This window comes from Saccoglossus kowalevskii, chromosome 17 (assembly GCF_978046115.1).
Source record: "Saccoglossus kowalevskii chromosome 17, keSacKowa6.1, whole genome shotgun sequence".
NCBI classification, from domain to species: domain Eukaryota; kingdom Metazoa; phylum Hemichordata; class Enteropneusta; family Harrimaniidae; genus Saccoglossus; species Saccoglossus kowalevskii.
The window spans coordinates 23,809,238-23,828,295 of NC_140657.1; the positions used below are offsets into that span (position 1 = coordinate 23,809,238).

General features: G+C 39.4%; 1 protein-coding gene across 1 annotated transcript in view; it reads left to right on the top strand.

Moving 5' to 3' along the window:
* LOC102807148 (hemicentin-1-like) overlaps positions 1–15,100 on the top strand; it is a 57,588-nt gene extending 42,488 nt beyond the window's left edge. The window contains exons 10-15 of the mRNA XM_085492151.1: positions 154–423; positions 673–942; positions 12,411–12,590; positions 12,709–12,804; positions 13,423–13,701; positions 14,714–15,100. Coding sequence (XP_085348277.1) covers positions 154–423; positions 673–942; positions 12,411–12,590; positions 12,709–12,804; positions 13,423–13,701; positions 14,714–14,727 — 1,109 coding nt within the window. The 3' untranslated portion in view covers positions 14,728–15,100. The remainder of the gene's footprint in view (positions 1–153; positions 424–672; positions 943–12,410; positions 12,591–12,708; positions 12,805–13,422; positions 13,702–14,713) is intronic.
* Positions 15,101–19,058: the final 3,958 nt, after the last annotated feature.

The window sequence follows — 19,058 nt, forward strand, 5'->3', positions numbered from 1 at the left end:
CTAATTTCTTCCTGCAATGTGGAATACACATAGTAAAGAAATCAATCAACATTGTTCTGGCAACCATGAAAAGCAACTGGTAGTTATAGATTATCAATGTTTCAAATATGTACAAGGTTGAGTAACTCCTGCATTTATTTTTATTTCATATAGAAATGCCGAAAGTCTCCATCAATAGGCGTCACGTGACTTTCATATCAGGCGACAATATCACTATATCCTGCTCTTCTCGAGGTCTGCCAGCACCGTCGGTGTACTGGACTAAAGATGATTTGAAACTAACAAATGGTCCAAAGATTACTGTATCAAAAGATGGAGTTTTGAATATATTCAATGCCAGTACCTCAGAGAGTGGATTGTATGCATGTATTGCTAGTAATACTGCTGGAACGGACAAGAAATCTTTGCATGTTACTTACATTGGTAAGTTTATGTTGTATTTTTTGCTCATCTAAAATCTAAAAAATAAAAATTTAAAGAAGCAACTAATAGCAAAAATTACAGCTCTTGGAAAGAATTGAGGGACACTGTTATGCTACAAGTTTTTTACATCAAGTGACAAAACAGAGTACAGTATAATCCTTTGAAGATAATTTAACACACATATAATTTGTTCATTCTGGAATAAATCAGTATAAATTACCATAATTTCTGAATGTTCTGTTTTTATAGAGGCAGCAAGGATACGTTTACTTAGGCGTAAAGTTTTAGTTAAGTATGGAGAGACAGCTAAGTTGAATTGTCCTGCTAAAGGAATACCTCCACCTATAATCACATGGTTTAAGAAAGGTTTCCCTGTGTTGAGTTCTGGCTTCACTGAGATCCAACCAAATGGTGATTTATTAATCGTCGGAACTAAAGAGATGGATTCCGAAGAATATACTTGTATCGCAACCAACTCTGCCGGATCAGACAGTGATGTTATTACTTTAGATGTTGGCAGTGAGTAAAAAATGAATTATGAGTTTTCCTGCAATTTTTTTATTTATTTGCCATCTTCAGCGTTACTTGTGGTTAAAGAAATAAAATACATTGTGACCTCATTATAATGAACACCTGATATAATGATACAATAGCATATTGTTTGTCATATTGTTTTTCACCACCAGACTACTCCCCACATTTTTCTGCACTTTTTCCCCTATATTCTTCAATATTTCTGGAAACTGACCCTAATTTTGGAGCCAACAGACAAAATTTCAGTCAATTTTCATTTTTTACTTAAAAAAATTTGATTATTTTTGACCCAATCTTCTGAAGAAAAGTGCTGATTACGAACGGGACTCTTTTGTGACTTTTGATGAAAAGAGGGAACTGGGGGTTAAAAGATTAAAAACGCGGATCTTGGTCTGTCTGCTTTTATCATATTGTGCTGTAGCATAATGGGGAGCGTGTCTGCTTAGTATAGCAAGCGCATTTGCTAAGTTGCGAATTGAATGTTTTATGTTTATATGTTCATATTATGTGCCTGTAATTTTGATTGGTTGATTGGAAATGCTGTTAATGTATGCAGCATTAATTGCATTTAAGTTGGAAAATTAAGCTGGAGTATTTATGAGCGAGAGTCTCCACTCATAAAAAACACAGTGTATTACCGGTATATGCTTCATCATGGTGAACACTTCAGACAATCAGTATGGCAAAAAACAATCTACCGGGTATATCGGTATTTCCGGTCCAGCCAGTATGGCAAAAAACAATATACCGGGTATATCGGTATTCCGGTCCAGCCAGTATGGTAAAATCAATCTACCGGGTATATTGGTATTTCCGGTCCAGACAGTATGGCAAAAAACAATCTACCGGGTATATCGGTATTCCGGTCCAGCCAGTATGGCAAAAAACAATCTACCGGGTATATTGGTATTTCCGGTCCAGGCAGTATGGCAAAAAACAATCTACCGGGTATATTGGTATTTCCGGTCCAGCCAGTATGGTAAAAAACAATCTACCGAGTATATTGGTATTTCCGGTCCAGCCAGTATGGCAAAAAACAATCTACCGGGTATATCGGTATTTCCGGTCCAGTCAGTATGGCAAAAAACACTATACTGGGTATATCGGTATTTCCAGTCCAGATAGTATGGCAAAAAACACTATACCAGGTATATCGGTATTTCCGGTCCAGCCAGTATTGTAAAAAACAATCTACCGGGTATATCGGTATTTCCGGTCCAGCCAGTATGGAAAAAAAACAATCTACCAGGTATATCGGTATTTCCGGTCCACTCAGTATGGCAAAAAACACTATACCGGTATATCGGTATTTCCGGTCCAGTCAGTATGGCAAAAAACACTATACCGGGTATATCAGTATTTCCAGTCCAGCCAGTATGGCAAAAAACACTATACCGGGTATATCGGTATTTCCTGTCCAGCCAGTATTGTAAAAAACAATCTACCGGGTATATCGGTATTTCCGGTCCAACCAGTATGGAAAAAAAAACAATCTACCAGGTATATCGGTATTTCCGGTCCAGTCAGTATGGCAAAAAACACTATACCGAGTATATCGGTATTTCCGGTCCAGCCAGTATGGCAAAAAACAATATACCAGGTATACCGATATTTCCGGTCCAGCCAGTATGGCAAAAAAACAATCTACCGGGTATATCGGTATTTCCGGTCCAGGCAGTATGGCAAAAAACAATCTACCGGGTATATTGGTATTTCCGGTCCAGCCAGTATGGTAAAAAACAATCTACCGAGTATATTGGTATTTCCGGTCCAGCCAGTATGGCAAAAAACAATCTACCGGGTATATCGGTATTTCCGGTCCAGTCAGTATGGCAAAAAACACTATACTGGGTATATCGGTATTTCCAGTCCAGCCAGTATGGCAAAAAACACTATACCAGGTATATCGGTATTTCCGGTCCAGCCAGTATTGTAAAAAACAATCTACCGGGTATATCGGTATTTCCGGTCCAGCCAGTATGGAAAAAAAACAATCTACCAGGTATATCGGTATTTCCGGTCCAGTCAGTATGGCAAAAAACACTATACCGGTATATCGGTATTTCCGGTCCAGTCAGTATGGCAAAAAACACTATACCGGGTATATCAGTATTTCCAGTCCAGCCAGTATGGCAAAAAACACTATACCAGGTATATCGGTATTTCCTGTCCAGCCAGTATTGTAAAAAACAATCTACCGGGTATATCGGTATTTCCGGTCCAACCAGTATGGAAAAAAAAACAATCTACCAGGTATATCGGTATTTCCGGTCCAGTCAGTATGGCAAAAAACACTATACCGAGTATATCGATATTTCCGGTCCAGCCAGTATGGCAAAAAACAATCTACCGGGTATATCGGTATTTCCAGTCCAGTCAGTATGGCAAAAAACAATCTACTGGGTATATCGGTATTCCGGTCCAGCCAGTATGGCAAAAAACAATCTACCAGGTATATCGATATTTCCAGTCCAGCCAGTATGGCAAAAAACAATATACCGAGTGTATCGGTATTCCGGTCCAGCCAGTATGGCAAAAAACAATCTACTGGGTATATCGGTATTCCGGTCCAGCCAGTATGGCAAAAAACAATCTACCGGGTATATCGGTATTCCGGTCCAGCCAGTATGGCAAAAAACAATCTACCAGGTATATCGGTATTTCCGGTCCAGCCAGTATGGCAAAAAACAATATACCAGGTATACCGATATTTCCGGTCCAGCCAGTATGGTAAAAAACAATCTACCGGGTATACCGATATTTCCGGTCCAGCCAGTATGGCAAAAAACACTATACCGGGTATACCGATATTTCCGGTCCAGTCAGTATGGCAAAAAACACTATACCGGGTATACCGATATTTCCGGTCCAGTCAGTATGGCAAAAAACAATATACCGGGTATACCGATATTTCCGGTCCAGCCAGTATGGCAAAAAACAATATACCAAGTATACCGATATTTCCGGTCCAGTCAGTATGGCAAAAAACACTATACCGGGTATACCGATATTTCCGGTCCAGTCAGTATGGCAAAAAACAATCTACCAGGTATATCGGTATTTCCGGTCCAGCCAGTATTTCAAAAAACAATATACCGGATATACCGATATTTCCGGTCCAGTCAGTATGGCAAAAAACACTATACCGAGTATATCGATATTTCCGGTCCAGCCAGTATGTCAAAAAACAATCTACCGGGTATATCGGTATTTCCAGTCCAGTCAGTATGGCAAAAAACAATCTACTGGGTATATCGGTATTCCGGTCCAGCCAGTATGGCAAAAAACAATCTACCAGGTATATCGATATTCCAGTCCAGCCAGTATGGCAAAAAACAATATACCGGGTGTATCGGTATTCTGGTCCAGCCAGTATGGCAAAAAACAATCTACTGGGTATATCGGTATTCCGGTCCAGCCAGTATGGCAAAAAACAATCTACCGGGTATATCGGTATTCCGGTCCAGCCAGTATGGCAAAAAACACTATACCAGGTATATCGGTATTTCTGGTCCAGCCAGTATTGTAAAAAACAATCTTCCGGGTATATCGGTATTTCCGGTCCAGCCAGTATGGAAAAAAAACAATCTACCAGGTATATCGGTATTTCCGGTCCAGTCAGTATGGCAAAAAACACTATACCAGGTATATCGGTATTTCCGGTCCAGTCAGTATGGCAAAAAACACTATACCGGGTATATCGGTAGTTCCAGTCCAGCCAGTATGGCAAAAAACACTATACCAGGTATATCGATATTTCCAGTCCAGCCAGTATGGCAAAAAACAATATACCGGGTGTATCGGTATTCCGGTCCAGCCAGTATGGCAAAAAACAATCTACAGGGTATATCGGTATTCCGGTCCAGCCAGTATGACAAAAAACAATCTACCGGGTATATCGGTATTCCGGTCCAGCCAGTATGGCAAAAAACAATCTACCGGGTATATCGGTATTTCCAGTCCAGCCAGTATGGCAAAAAACAATATACCAGGAATACCGATATTTCCGGTCCAGCCAGTATGGTAAAAAACAATCTACCGGGTATATCGATATTTTCGGTCCAGCCAGTATGGCAAAAAACAATATTCCAGGTATACCGATATTTCTGATCCAGCCAGTATGGTAAAAAACAATCTACCGGGTATATCGGTATTTCCGGTCCAGCCAGTATGACAAAAAACAATATCCCAAGTATACCGATATTTCCGGTCCAGTCAGTATGGCAAAAAACACTATACCGGGTATACTGATATTTCTGGTCCAGCCAGTATGGCAAAAAACAATATTCCAGGTATACCATATTTCTGATCCAGCCAGTATGGTAAAAAACAATATACTGGGTATATCGATATTTCCGGTCCAGCCAGTATGGCAAAAAACAATCTACCAGGTATATCGGTATTTCCGGTCCAGCCAGTATGGCAAAAAACAATATACCGGATATACCGATATTTCCGGTCCAGTCAGTATGGCAAAAAACAATCTACCGGGTGTACTGATATTCCCGGTCCAGCCAGTATGGCAAAAAACAATCTACCGGGTATATCGGTATTTCCGGTCCAACCAGTATGGAAAAAAACAATCTACCAGGTATATCGGTATTTCCGTTCCAGTCAGTATGGCAAAAAACACTATACCGAGTATATCGGTATTTCCGGTCCAGCCAGTATGGCAAAAAACAATCTACCGGGTATATCGGTATTTCCGGTCCAGTCAGTATGGCAAAAAACAATCTACTGGGTATATCGGTATTCCGGTCCAGCCAGTATGGCAAAAAACAATCTACCAGGTATATCGATATTTCCAGTCCAGCCAGTATGGCAAAAAACAATATACCGGGTGTATCGGTATTCCGGTCCAGCCAGTATGGCAAAAAACAATCTACTGGGTATATCGGTATTCCGGTCCAGCCAGTATGGCAAAAAACAATCTACCGGGTATATCGGTATTCCGGTCCAGCCAGTATGGCAAAAAACAATCTACCGGGTATATCGGTATTCCGGTCCAGCCAGTGTGGCAAAAAACACTATACCGGGTATATCGGTATTTCCGGTCCAGCCAGTATGGCAAAAAACAATCTACCAGGTATATCGGTATTTCCGGTCCAGCCAGTATGGCAAAAAACAATATACCAGGTATATCGATATTCCAGTCCAGCCAGTATGGCAAAAAACAATATACCAGGTGTATCGGTATTCCGGTCCAGCCAGTATGGCAAAAAACAATCTACTGGGTATATCGGTATTCCGGTCCAGCCAGTATGGCAAAAAACAATATACCAGGTGTATCGGTATTCCGGTCCAGCCAGTATGGCAAAAAACAATATACCAAGTATACCGATATTTCCGGTCCAGTCAGTATGGCAAAAAACACTATACCGGGTATATCGGTATTTCCGGTCCAGCCAGTATGGTAAAAAACAATATACCGGGTATATCGGTATTTCCGGTCCAGCCAGTATGGCAAAAAACAATCTACCAGGTATATTGGTATTTCCGGTCCAGCCAGTATGGCAAAAAACAATATACCGGATATACCGATATTTCCGGTCCAGTCAGTATGGCAAAAAACAATCTACCGGGTGTACTGATATTCCCGGTCCAGCCAGTATGGCAAAAAACAATCTACCGGGTATATCGGTATTTCCGGTCCAACCAGTATGGAAAAAAACAATCTACCAGGTATATCGGTATTTCCGTTCCAGTCAGTATGGCAAAAAACACTATACCGAGTATATCGGTATTTCCGGTCCAGCCAGTATGGCAAAAAACAATCTACCGGGTATATCGGTATTTCCGGTCCAGTCAGTATGGCAAAAAACAATCTACTGGGTATATCGGTATTCCGGTCCAGCCAGTATGGCAAAAAACAATCTACCAGGTATATCGATATTTCCAGTCCAGCCAGTATGGCAAAAAACAATATACCGGGTGTATCGGTATTCCGGTCCAGCCAGTATGGCAAAAAACAATCTACTGGGTATATCGGTATTCCGGTCCAGCCAGTATGGCAAAAAACAATCTACTGGGTATATCGGTATTCCGGTCCAGCCAGTATGGCAAAAAACAATCTACCGGGTATATCGGTATTCCGGTCCAGCCAGTATGGCAAAAAACAATCTACCGGGTATATCGGTATTTCCGGTCCAGCCAGTATGGCAAAAAACAATATACCAGGTATACCGATATTTCCGGTCCAGCCAGTATGGTAAAAAACAATCTACCGGGTATATCGATATTTTCGGTCCAGCCAGTATGGCAAAAAACAATATTCCAGGTATACCGATATTTCTGATCCAGCCAGTATGGTAAAAAACAATCTACCGGGTATATCGGTATTTCCGGTCCAGCCAGTATGGCAAAAAACAATATACCAAGTATACCGATATTTCCGGTCCAGTCAGTATGGCAAAAAACACTATACCGGGTATATCGGTATTTCCGGTCCAGCCAGTATGGCAAAAAACAATCTACCAGGTATATCGGTATTTCCGGTCCAGCCAGTATGGCAAAAAACAATATACCAGGTATATCGATATTCCAGTCCAGCCAGTATGGCAAAAAACAATATACCAGGTGTATCGGTATTCCGGTCCAGCCAGTATGGCAAAAAACAATCTACTGGGTATATCGGTATTCCGGTCCAGCCAGTATGGCAAAAAACAATATACCAGGTGTATCGGTATTCCGGTCCAGCCAGTATGGCAAAAAACAATATACCAGGTATATCGATATTCCAGTCCAGCCAGTATGGCAAAAAACAATATACCAGGTGTATCGGTATTCCGGTCCAGCCAGTATGGCAAAAAACAATCTACTGGGTATATCGGTATTCCGGTCCAGCCAGTATGGCAAAAAACAATCTACCAGGTATATTGGTATTTCCGGTCCAGCCAGTATGGCAAAAAACAATATACCGGATATACCGATATTTCCGGTCCAGTCAGTATGGCAAAAAACAATCTACCGGGTGTACTGATATTCCCGGTCCAGCCAGTATGGCAAAAAACAATCTACCAGGTATATCGGTATTCCGGTCCAGCCAGTATGGCAAAAAACAATCTACCGGGTATATCGGTAATTCCGGTCCAGCCAGAATGGAAAAAAAACAATCTACCAGGTATATCGGTATTTCCGGTCCAGTCAGTATGGCAAAAAACACTATACCGGGAATATTGGTATTTCCGGTCCAGTCAGTATGGCAAAAAACACTATACCGGGTATATCGGTATTTCCAGTCCAGCCAGTATGGCAAAAAACACTATACCAGGTATATCGGTATTTCCTGTCCAGCCAGTATTGTAAAAAACAATCTACCAGGTATATCGGTATTTCCGGTCCAGTCAGTATGGCAAAAAACACTATACCGAGTATATCGATATTTCCGGTCCAGCCAGTATGGCAAAAAACAATCTACCGGGTATATCGGTATTTCCAGTCCAGTCAGTATGGCAAAAAACAATCTACTGGGTATATCGGTATTCCGGTCCAGCCAGTATGGCAAAAAACAATCTACCAGGTATATCGATATTTCCAGTCCAGCCAGTATGGCAAAAAACAATATACCGGGTGTATCGGTATTCCGGTCCAGCCAGTATGGCAAAAAACAATCTACTGGGTATATCGGTATTCCGGTCCAGCCAGTATGGCAAAAAACAATCTACCGAGTATATCGGTATTCCGGTCCAGCCAGTATGGTAAAAAGCAATCTACCGGGTATATCGGTATTTCCGGTCCAGCCAGTATGGCAAAAAACAATATACCAAGTATACCGATATTTCCGGTCCAGTCAGTATGGCAAAAAACACTATACCGGGTATACTGATATTTCCGGTCCAGCTAGTATGGCAAAAAACAATATTCCAGGTATACCGATATTTCTGATCCAGCCAGTATGGTAAAAAACAATATACCGGGTATATCGGTATTTCCGGTCCAGCCAGTATGGCAAAAAACAATCTACCAGGTATATCGGTATTTCCGGTCCAGCCAGTATGGCAAAAAACAATATACCGGATATACCGATATTTCCAGTCCAGTCAGTATGGCAAAAAACAATCTACCGGGTGTACTGATATTCCCGGTCCAGCCAGTATGGCAAAAAACAATCTACCGGGTATATCGGTATTTCCGGTCCAACCAGTATGGAAAAAAACAATCTACCAGGTATATCGGTATTTCCGTTCCAGTCAGTATGGCAAAAAACACTATACCGAGTATATCGGTATTTCCGGTCCAGCCAGTATGGCAAAAAACAATCTACCGGGTATATCGGTATTTCCGGTCCAGTCAGTATGGCAAAAAACAATCTACTGGGTATATCGGTATTCCGGTCCAGCCAGTATGGCAAAAAACAATCTACCAGGTATATCGGTATTCCGGTCCAGCCAGTATGGCAAAAAACAATCTACCAGGTATATCGATATTTCCAGTCCAGCCAGTATGGCAAAAAACAATATACCGGGTGTATCGGTATTCCGGTCCAGCCAGTATGGCAAAAAACAATCTACTGGGTATATCGGTATTCCGGTCCAGCCAGTATGGCAAAAAACAATCTACTGGGTATATCGGTATTCCGGTCCAGCCAGTATGGCAAAAAACAATCTACCGGGTATATCGGTATTCCGGTCCAGCCAGTATGGCAAAAAACAATCTACCGGGTATATCGGTATTTCCGGTCCAGCCAGTATGGCAAAAAACAATATACCAGGTATACCGATATTTCCGGTCCAGCCAGTATGGTAAAAAACAATCTACCGGGTATATCGATATTTTCGGTCCAGCCAGTATGGCAAAAAACAATATTCCAGGTATACCGATATTTCTGATCCAGCCAGTATGGTAAAAAACAATCTACCGGGTATATCGGTATTTCCGGTCCAGCCAGTATGGCAAAAAACAATATACCAAGTATACCGATATTTCCGGTCCAGTCAGTATGGCAAAAAACACTATACCGGGTATATCGGTATTTCCGGTCCAGCCAGTATGGCAAAAAACAATCTACCAGGTATATCGGTATTTCCGGTCCAGCCAGTATGGCAAAAAACAATATACCAGGTATATCGATATTCCAGTCCAGCCAGTATGGCAAAAAACAATATACCAGGTGTATCGGTATTCCGGTCCAGCCAGTATGGCAAAAAAACAATCTACTGGGTATATCGGTATTCCGGTCCAGCCAGTATGGCAAAAAACAATATACCAGGTGTATCGGTATTCCGGTCCAGCCAGTATGGCAAAAAACAATATACCAGGTATATCGATATTCCAGTCCAGCCAGTATGGCAAAAAACAATATACCAGGTGTATCGGTATTCCGGTCCAGCCAGTATGGCAAAAAACAATCTACTGGGTATATCGGTATTCCGGTCCAGCCAGTATGGCAAAAAACAATCTACCAGGTATATCGGTATTTCCGGTCCAGCCAGTATGGCAAAAAACAATATACCGGATATACCGATATTTCCGGTCCAGTCAGTATGGCAAAAAACAATCTACCGGGTGTACTGATATTCCCGGTCCAGCCAGTATGGCAAAAAACAATCTACCAGGTATATCGGTATTCCGGTCCAGCCAGTATGGCAAAAAACAATCTACCGGGTATATCGGTAATTCCGGTCCAGCCAGAATGGAAAAAAAACAATCTACCAGGTATATCGGTATTTCCGGTCCAGTCAGTATGGCAAAAAACACTATACCGGGAATATTGGTATTTCCGGTCCAGTCAGTATGGCAAAAAACACTATACCGGGTATATCGGTATTTCCAGTCCAGCCAGTATGGCAAAAAACACTATACCAGGTATATCGGTATTTCCTGTCCAGCCAGTATTGTAAAAAACAATCTACCGGGTATATCGGTATTTCCGGTCCAACCAGTATGAAAAAAAAAACAATCTACCAGGTATATCGGTATTTCCGGTCCAGTCAGTATGGCAAAAAACACTATACCGAGTATATCGATATTTCCGGTCCAGCCAGTATGGCAAAAAACAATCTACCGGGTATATCGGTATTTCCAGTCCAGTCAGTATGGCAAAAAACAATCTACTGGGTATATCGGTATTCCGGTCCAGCCAGTATGGCAAAAAACAATCTACCAGGTATATCGATATTTCCAGTCCAGCCAGTATGGCAAAAAACAATATACCGGGTGTATTGGTATTCCGGTCCAGCCAGTATGGCAAAAAACAATCTACCGAGTATATCGGTATTCCGGTCCAGCCAGTATGGTAAAAAGCAATCTACCGGGTATATCGGTATTTCCGGTCCAGCCAGTATGGCAAAAAACAATATACCAAGTATACCGATATTTCCGGTCCAGTCAGTATGGCAAAAAACACTATACCGGGTATACTGATATTTCCGGTCCAGCTAGTATGGCAAAAAACAATATTCCAGGTATACCGATATTTCTGATCCAGCCAGTATGGTAAAAAACAATATACCGGGTATATCGGTATTTCCGGTCCAGCCAGTATGGCAAAAAACAATCTACCAGGTATATCGGTATTTCCGGTCCAGCCAGTATGGCAAAAAACAATATACCGGATATACCGATATTTCCGGTCCAGTCAGTATGGCAAAAAACAATCTACCGGGTATACTGATATTTCCGGTCCAGCCAGTATGGCAATAAACAATCTACCGGGTATATCGGTATTTCCGGTCCAGCCAGTATGGCAAAAAACAATCTACCGGGTATATCGGTATTTCCGGTCCAGTCAGTATGGTAAAAAACAATCTACTGGGTATATCGGTATTCCGGTCCAGCCAGTATGGCAAAAAACAATCTACCAGGTATATCGATATTTCCAGTCCAGCCAGTATGGCAAAAAACAATATACCGGGTGTATCGGTATTCCGGTCCAGCCAGTATGGCAAAAAACAATCTACTGGGTATATCGGTATTCCGGTCCAGCCAGTATGGCAAAAAACAATCTACCGGGTATATCGGTATTCCGGTCCAGCCAGTATGGCAAAAAACAATCTACCGGGTATATCGGTATTCCGGTCCAGCCAGTATGGCAAAAAACAATCTACCGGGTATATCGGTATTTCCGGTCCAGCCAGTATGGCAAAAAACAATATACCAGGTATACCGATATTTCCGGTCCAGCCAGTATGGTAAAAAACAATCTACCGGGTATATCGATATTTTCGGTCCAGCCAGTATGGCAAAAAACAATATTCCAGGTATACCGATATTTCTGATCCAGCCAGTATGGTAAAAAACAATCTACCGGGTATATCGGTATTTCCGGTCCAGCCAGTATGGCAACAAACAATATACCAAGTATATCGGTATTTCCGGTCCAGCCAGTATGGCAAAAAAACAATCTACCAAGTATATTGGTATCTCCGGTCCAGCCAGTATGGCAAAAAACAATATTTGTTATCTCTGGTTCAATCATCATGACGAAAAACAATTTTTTGTTAACTTGTTGCTAGGTGAACCATTCATACTCCAACCGTCATATGATATTGGTGTTGATATTGGTATGAACATGTCGCTACCTTGTGTGTCCTATGGTTTCCCAAGACCTCAGACTTTCTGGTATAAAAAAGATGATTCACTAGAAACAAATAAAAGAGCTAAGATTGGAGAAGATGGAACTCTTTTTATCAGAGGTGAGTATCAGTGTTATTTCAAGCATGAAAATGTATCCATATATTGATTTTTCATGTCAAAAATTCCTAATTTTATATTGTTGAATAATAATAATAATTTTTTTTATGTTGTTTTCAGACCTTCAAGTGGAGGATGAAGGTACCTATGTGTGTGTCGTTGAAAATCAATTTGGAAAAGAAGAAGTATCAGCGTACCTCAGAATTACTGGCATTGGTGAGAATTTGTCCTGAAATCTTTTGCTACATTGGCTGTTGTTACAAGTCTTGTGCAATGAATTGTGGGTAAAGTTATATCACCACGATACAAAATCAACACTATCTCAATTATGCTCCTCGGGGTACAGTAACCAAGATTTTGCAAATTGTTGCACAAACATTTTTGTGATTAAAATTATATAGTGAATAGATAGGGATAGCTTATACAACAATAAATGATAACATTGATCGAAATCGACCACTTTTCAGATTTCTGTTCATAGTTATTGCACATTTACATGCAAGCTAGTAAATTTATACATTTTTGCGACGATAAAGTACTACAAATTGTAAGCAATTTTTATATTTTGAACTGAACATAGTGCTCACTATGGCAATGGCCTGAGAACAGAAGAAGAATAATAGAATAGAATGGACACATGTGCAGGTCTAATGTCAGTGTTACTGTAATTAATATCTTACATGTTTTGTTTCAGTGCGTCCAGTGATCGCTTTCAGTAATCCTGAGATCAATGTTGTTAAAGGCAGCCATACTGCCATCACTTGTCAGATTCTGATTGGTAATTCTCCTCCAACTATCCGGTGGTTAATTAATATTTTACATGTTTTGTTTCAGTGCCTCCAGTGATCGCTTTCAGTAATCCTGAGATCAATGTTATTAAAGGCAGCCATACTACCATCACTTGTCAGATTCTGATTGGTAATCCTCCTCCAACTATCCGGTGGTTAAAAGATGGTAAACCAATCAATACTGATGTACACGATAGTCTCACAATAACTGATGAAGGTAGTCTATTTATCAGTAAAGCTAAGATATCAGACGCTGGTAAATATATATGTGTTGCCTCGAATATTGCTGGTAACAGTTCATTTACCTCAACCGTCAAAGTACAAGGTACGTTATAAGTTTGTTATCACTGGCATCTGTTACTGTGGTTTGCATTTAGTACCGTAAAATCTGTATTAAAAGTCGCATCTCTAATAGAAGTCGCACCCATTCTTTTTGAACAACTGAGAAACAAAATTTCACCCCTTCTCATATGTGTAGATGCTCTAATAGAAGCCGCATCCTTTCCATTTCATTGTATCATTTTAATAGAAGCCGCATCCTTTCCATTTCATTGTATCATTTTAATAGAAGCCGCATCCTTTCCATTTCATTGTATCATTTTAATAGAAGCCGCATCCTTTCCATTTCATTGTATCATTTTAATAGAAGCCGCATCGTTTCCATTTCATTGTATCATTTTAATAGAAGCCGCATCCTTTCCATTTCATTGTATCATTTTAATAGAAGCCGCATCCTTTCCATTTCATTGTATCATTTTAATAGAAGCCGCATCCTTTCCATTTCATTGTATCATTTTAATAGAAGCTGCGGCTTCTAATACAAATTTTACAGTCCTACCTGTGGTATTCTCATCCATCATAATCCTAAAATTTGCGAGTTAGTGGACATAAATAATAAAATGAACGATACATGTTGTTTCTGATGACTGCCACCACTTGATTGTTAGTCTCTGGATGATGGTGGGTAGGGCATTGTCAATATTTCAATATACCTCGGTAAATCTCTTCAGTATTAGCCATGAGGTTGCTGAACTGTCAACATATTTAAATGAGCTATGGTAATTTCGACACGTTAGTGCTATCTGGCATTACCATTGGTTAATTGGCGACTTGACCTATCAGGTCAAAGAACACTTACAGGTCAATTCGTGTTTGGAAAGAACATGGCAAATATGACATTGAATGTTTGCATGCAAAAAACAAAACCAATGCCTATTGCATTAAATATACTATTTATAATAGAGATAATGTTTTAACCATTGCATCAACTAAAATTGCCAAATGTCCACTCACACATAATTTGTGGTCTAATAATGTACTTTTTTCTTTTATTTCAGTTGAACAGCGTTGATTACATTGCCTTGGAAACATGATGCTTTTGATGTTTTGTTTGTTTTTTTAAAACCTTGGGATGAGTATTGCCAATTCCCACTCATTTTGTCTATATTATTGTCTTTTTATCGTTTCTGTAATATAAGTTGACAAGGGTGTTACCGTGGCAATCATATTACAAGTCTATTACAATGTTATGCAAGAAATAGATTAGTATAGCTACCTCTTTGGATGACAATTGTAAAGGATTACTCAGTTTTACCCATTTATCATGTCAACTATCAGTCCTCTTTTTATTGTAAAATGACAACCATCTACTTTTATTGTATTTTTGTCATACCAAACTTTTCAGATGTTTAGAGATAAATAAAAGATTTTCTATTTCCAAATCATTTATTTGCATGATTGGTTATGTCATCAGAATTTTGGTTTAAGACAAATGTTCTTGTATGTTATTATTGTGACCTTCAAATCTAACAAGGACAATTCACGAGTGGAGTGTATTCCTTCTCGTATTTAATGAATGGTGCCTGCAGTCTTCAGTTGTATGAATATACAGGGCATTATCAGACTTTTAATGCGCTTATAGAGCACCCAGTGTACTGGCCATTCATGATTGTGTTTGTGTAAAAACCATTGCATGTTAATGTTTCACTGTATTATCAACTCGTGAATATTTATGCGATTATAATGTTGAAAATTTTTCCTGGTAGATAGAAATTTTTAAAATGCAATTTCAAACTCCAGGTTAGTTGCACACAACATTCCCCATAAACATCAAAAGATGGCAACTGCTTCTAAAATTGACAAGTCTCAACTCTGCATCTCGATGGCCAGTCAGACTAGCTGTATCAGGGTAATGCTCTACCATGTGACAATTAGTTAGAGAATGTCCTGTTCATGAGGTACTGTTAAAACCCAAAGCTCTGAATGCATACTATAAAGCGCACTGCACGTATGTACCTATAAATTTGGTTGCTCCGAATTAAGTTTGAGCGGTTTCCTCGATTTTAGCTGTTTTCACAGACTGTACGAGCTGCGTTCTGTAGCTGTTGCGCAGATCCCATAGAAATACATCAGTGGGATTGGCAAGTGAGTGCCGTTCGATCTGGATGGAATCTTTTGATTTAAAGTCGGTCGTCATTGATCGGGAGGCCATCATCAAACAACGTCCCTTTTACAAACAGATGAAATAATTTCAGCGTTTTCTTTACAGAATAATTCTTGACAAAACTTAGAAACATCACATTGAAAAAATACAGGCTCTAAAATTATGTCTATTGAAAAACAATTCGACCGACAACCAGATCGCGCCACAATTTCTTGCTTGAGCCAGAGTTTTACGGGTGATTTTATTGTGTTCAAAAATGTTCCATTTCAAACCGCGCATACACACAGACTGGTTTCTCGAAATGCATACTATTTACGTAACTTGTCATTGATAAAAGTTGGTGAAAACATTTATAGCAATAGCACTAGAGTGAAATATCAACGTGGCTCTGCATTCTCCATGAATAATCGTAACTTGCTATGATCACGGTGAAGAAAAAAAAAATGGTTACTTTCAACAGTTTGCTGGAGTCTAATCAGTGTCTCAAAAAACACTTTTACACCAGTTTTTACCTTGCCCGTACCATAAAAGATGGAAGGTATATTAAGGGAAAAATTTCTGTCGTTACTAATTTTATTCCAAACTTTATTAATCTTCGTCACCTTATTCATCAGTATAAAGTCTTCCCTGATTAAGAGTGACAGATGTCCTGTATGAAAATATGCAAAAATTGAGAAAATCTGATAAAATATTTTGACTGTTTCTACTTGATTCATCACTGGTGATACACATTCAATGGTCACTGATCTCAGTGGAAACATGCATTGTTGTATGTCTTCAATGAAGCAATTCAGTTATCTTGTAATTATATCCTTGGTAATGTATCTCCCAAATCCCATGGGAATACTATACTGGGTTTCAAAACCAACTCATGGAGAGAGTTTTTGCACAGTCTGATACACATTTGCAAACCTAACAATAAAATCTTTACAGAAAACAAGATGTCAGAAAATCAATATAAGCACTCCTATATAATACATAATACATGTACATAAAAATACATAACAAGCAAAACGTTGCATCCACATTTTGAAAAGAAAATTGTACTCAAAATTATGTATTCTGTATTTGACAATCAGTTCATTCGACAAATGAAAATCCACAGGAATTTGTTTCAGCTATTAAAACAGAATGATAGAATTTTTATAATAATTTAAAAACGCATTTCAAAAACAAAGATTGAAATGTTTGAAGATGTAGATTCTCATCAGGAGGCAACAGTACTGTTGACTTCTCCCTCCACTGGACACCAACTAACTATTTAAGTTGAATTGCATACAAAGCAGAGCTTGCAACATGATAGCTATTCATAGAGGGTGTTTTTTTTTTTTTACTTTTCAAATAATGAAGTAGTCACACAATGAATATAATAAGGCAGTTCGTATTTGTCTCAGTGAATCATTCATTTTTCACACCTGTACAAAATACTTGGACAGAAGCCAGCTAAGATTTTCTGTTATCTTGCGTGTTTTATGAATCTATTCACGTCTAAATGCAGCACTTTTTTTCTGAGATGAGGCATTAATTGTTGGAACAGTCCTTTAATTTGGCTGTTACGACTACATTCTGACCGGCAGCCACTAGAGGGCGTTATCACAACTTCAACACAGAATGGTCATGAGGATTATTTAGTTCTCATCACACGCAAGTTGTTACAAACAGTGTGATCGCGCGATACACTAGTCCACACTTCCGAGCTTATGCAAATCGTGTTCAAGCCCTGCAGGGTCAGTACCCAATCAGAAATGTCATGTTACGGGTCTTTTCTGGGGCGACACTGTTTTCTTAAGTCGTGCGCTAATTGGTTAACCAATCCTGTAAAATTACAGTTGCATAATTGAATATTGCATCACGGTGGCCATAGACCAATGGCTGTAGCATCTGACTCCATCAGACTGCTTTCATTCGTGTTGACGTATATTTGTTATACTGTGTTGAAGCAAAGACACTTGTGTCTCTAGTGTATTTGGTTGAAGTTCTAACTATAAATTTAAGCAGTCGGAAGTGTGATATGTGTGATGAGAAAAGAGTGTGATTAGTGTAGCATATTGTTGCGTTGCGCTGCGTTGCGTTGAGAATCTAATCATATGTCCTTTGCTTTAAAAGAGAAACTATCTAAATACAGTGACATTGATGTACAAATTTATTTGAAGGTTTTTGACTGTGAACATTTTACCAATATTGATGTACGCGTTGAAGTTTAGCGTTTTGACAAAAGAGTAAATATTGAGGAAACACAACTCAAGTTTTTTAAATTTATTTAAATTTGCTTAAAACCACAGCAAATCCTGTAATTTCTGGAGAGCTAGGTGGGCTTCCTCTAATCCGTTTGCGTTATATACGTATTGTTAAATTTTGGTTGAAAATTTTAAAAATGCAAACACATCGTTGTTTACCAGTGCTTAAGAATGAAGAAGCTGAAAACAGCCGTAAATATTGGGCTTTCCAAGTCAAAAAATTTTGACACGGTTTAAGTTTTGTTCGGTTAAACCAAGGCGTGGAAGATAATTGTTCCCTTTTGATTCCCGTATGCGAAGCATACAATGGGAGTCTGTGCGGTTAGTGTGGCTGTGTGTGTGTGTGTTGGTGTAGACGTAGAAGTAGAGCCAGTAGTCCAGACATACACAAACACAAACAAAGTGGAGCCCTTTGTACAAGTGGAGCCCCAAACATGGGGCTCCACAATGTTTCATAATTTATATTAATATTTAATCAAATTTAAGTCAGGTTTGCGAAGCTTAGGTTTAGTATCGGGGAAAGTATGGTTCAATTATATTAATATTAATATAATTATACCATACCTTGCCCCGATACTAAACCTAAGCTTCGCAAACATTTCTATGTTCAGTCACGGGATATTCAACTCTAGTTTAATTAAACTTAATTAAACTGCAATTCTCCATTGTATTGCATTGTAATTGAGTTTAATTAAACTCCAATTAAAACGCAACCCTAATAGGAACGTGATTTAATCGAGTTCATATCGCAACTATATTAAAAGTTAATTCAACTATATTAAAAGTTAATCCAATGGTGGCTCCACAATTCATGGGACACCTGTATGTGTGTGTGTGTGAGTGTATGTGTGTGTGTGGGGGGGGGGGGGGGTCTGTGTGTGTGCCTGTTTCACTGATATCTCAAGAACCAATTACCCGGTATCAGATTTTATTGTAATTTCGTACATACATGCTCTGGGATAATGCTCAGACCTGCTTAGTTTCTGGTTGAAATCCGTGCAT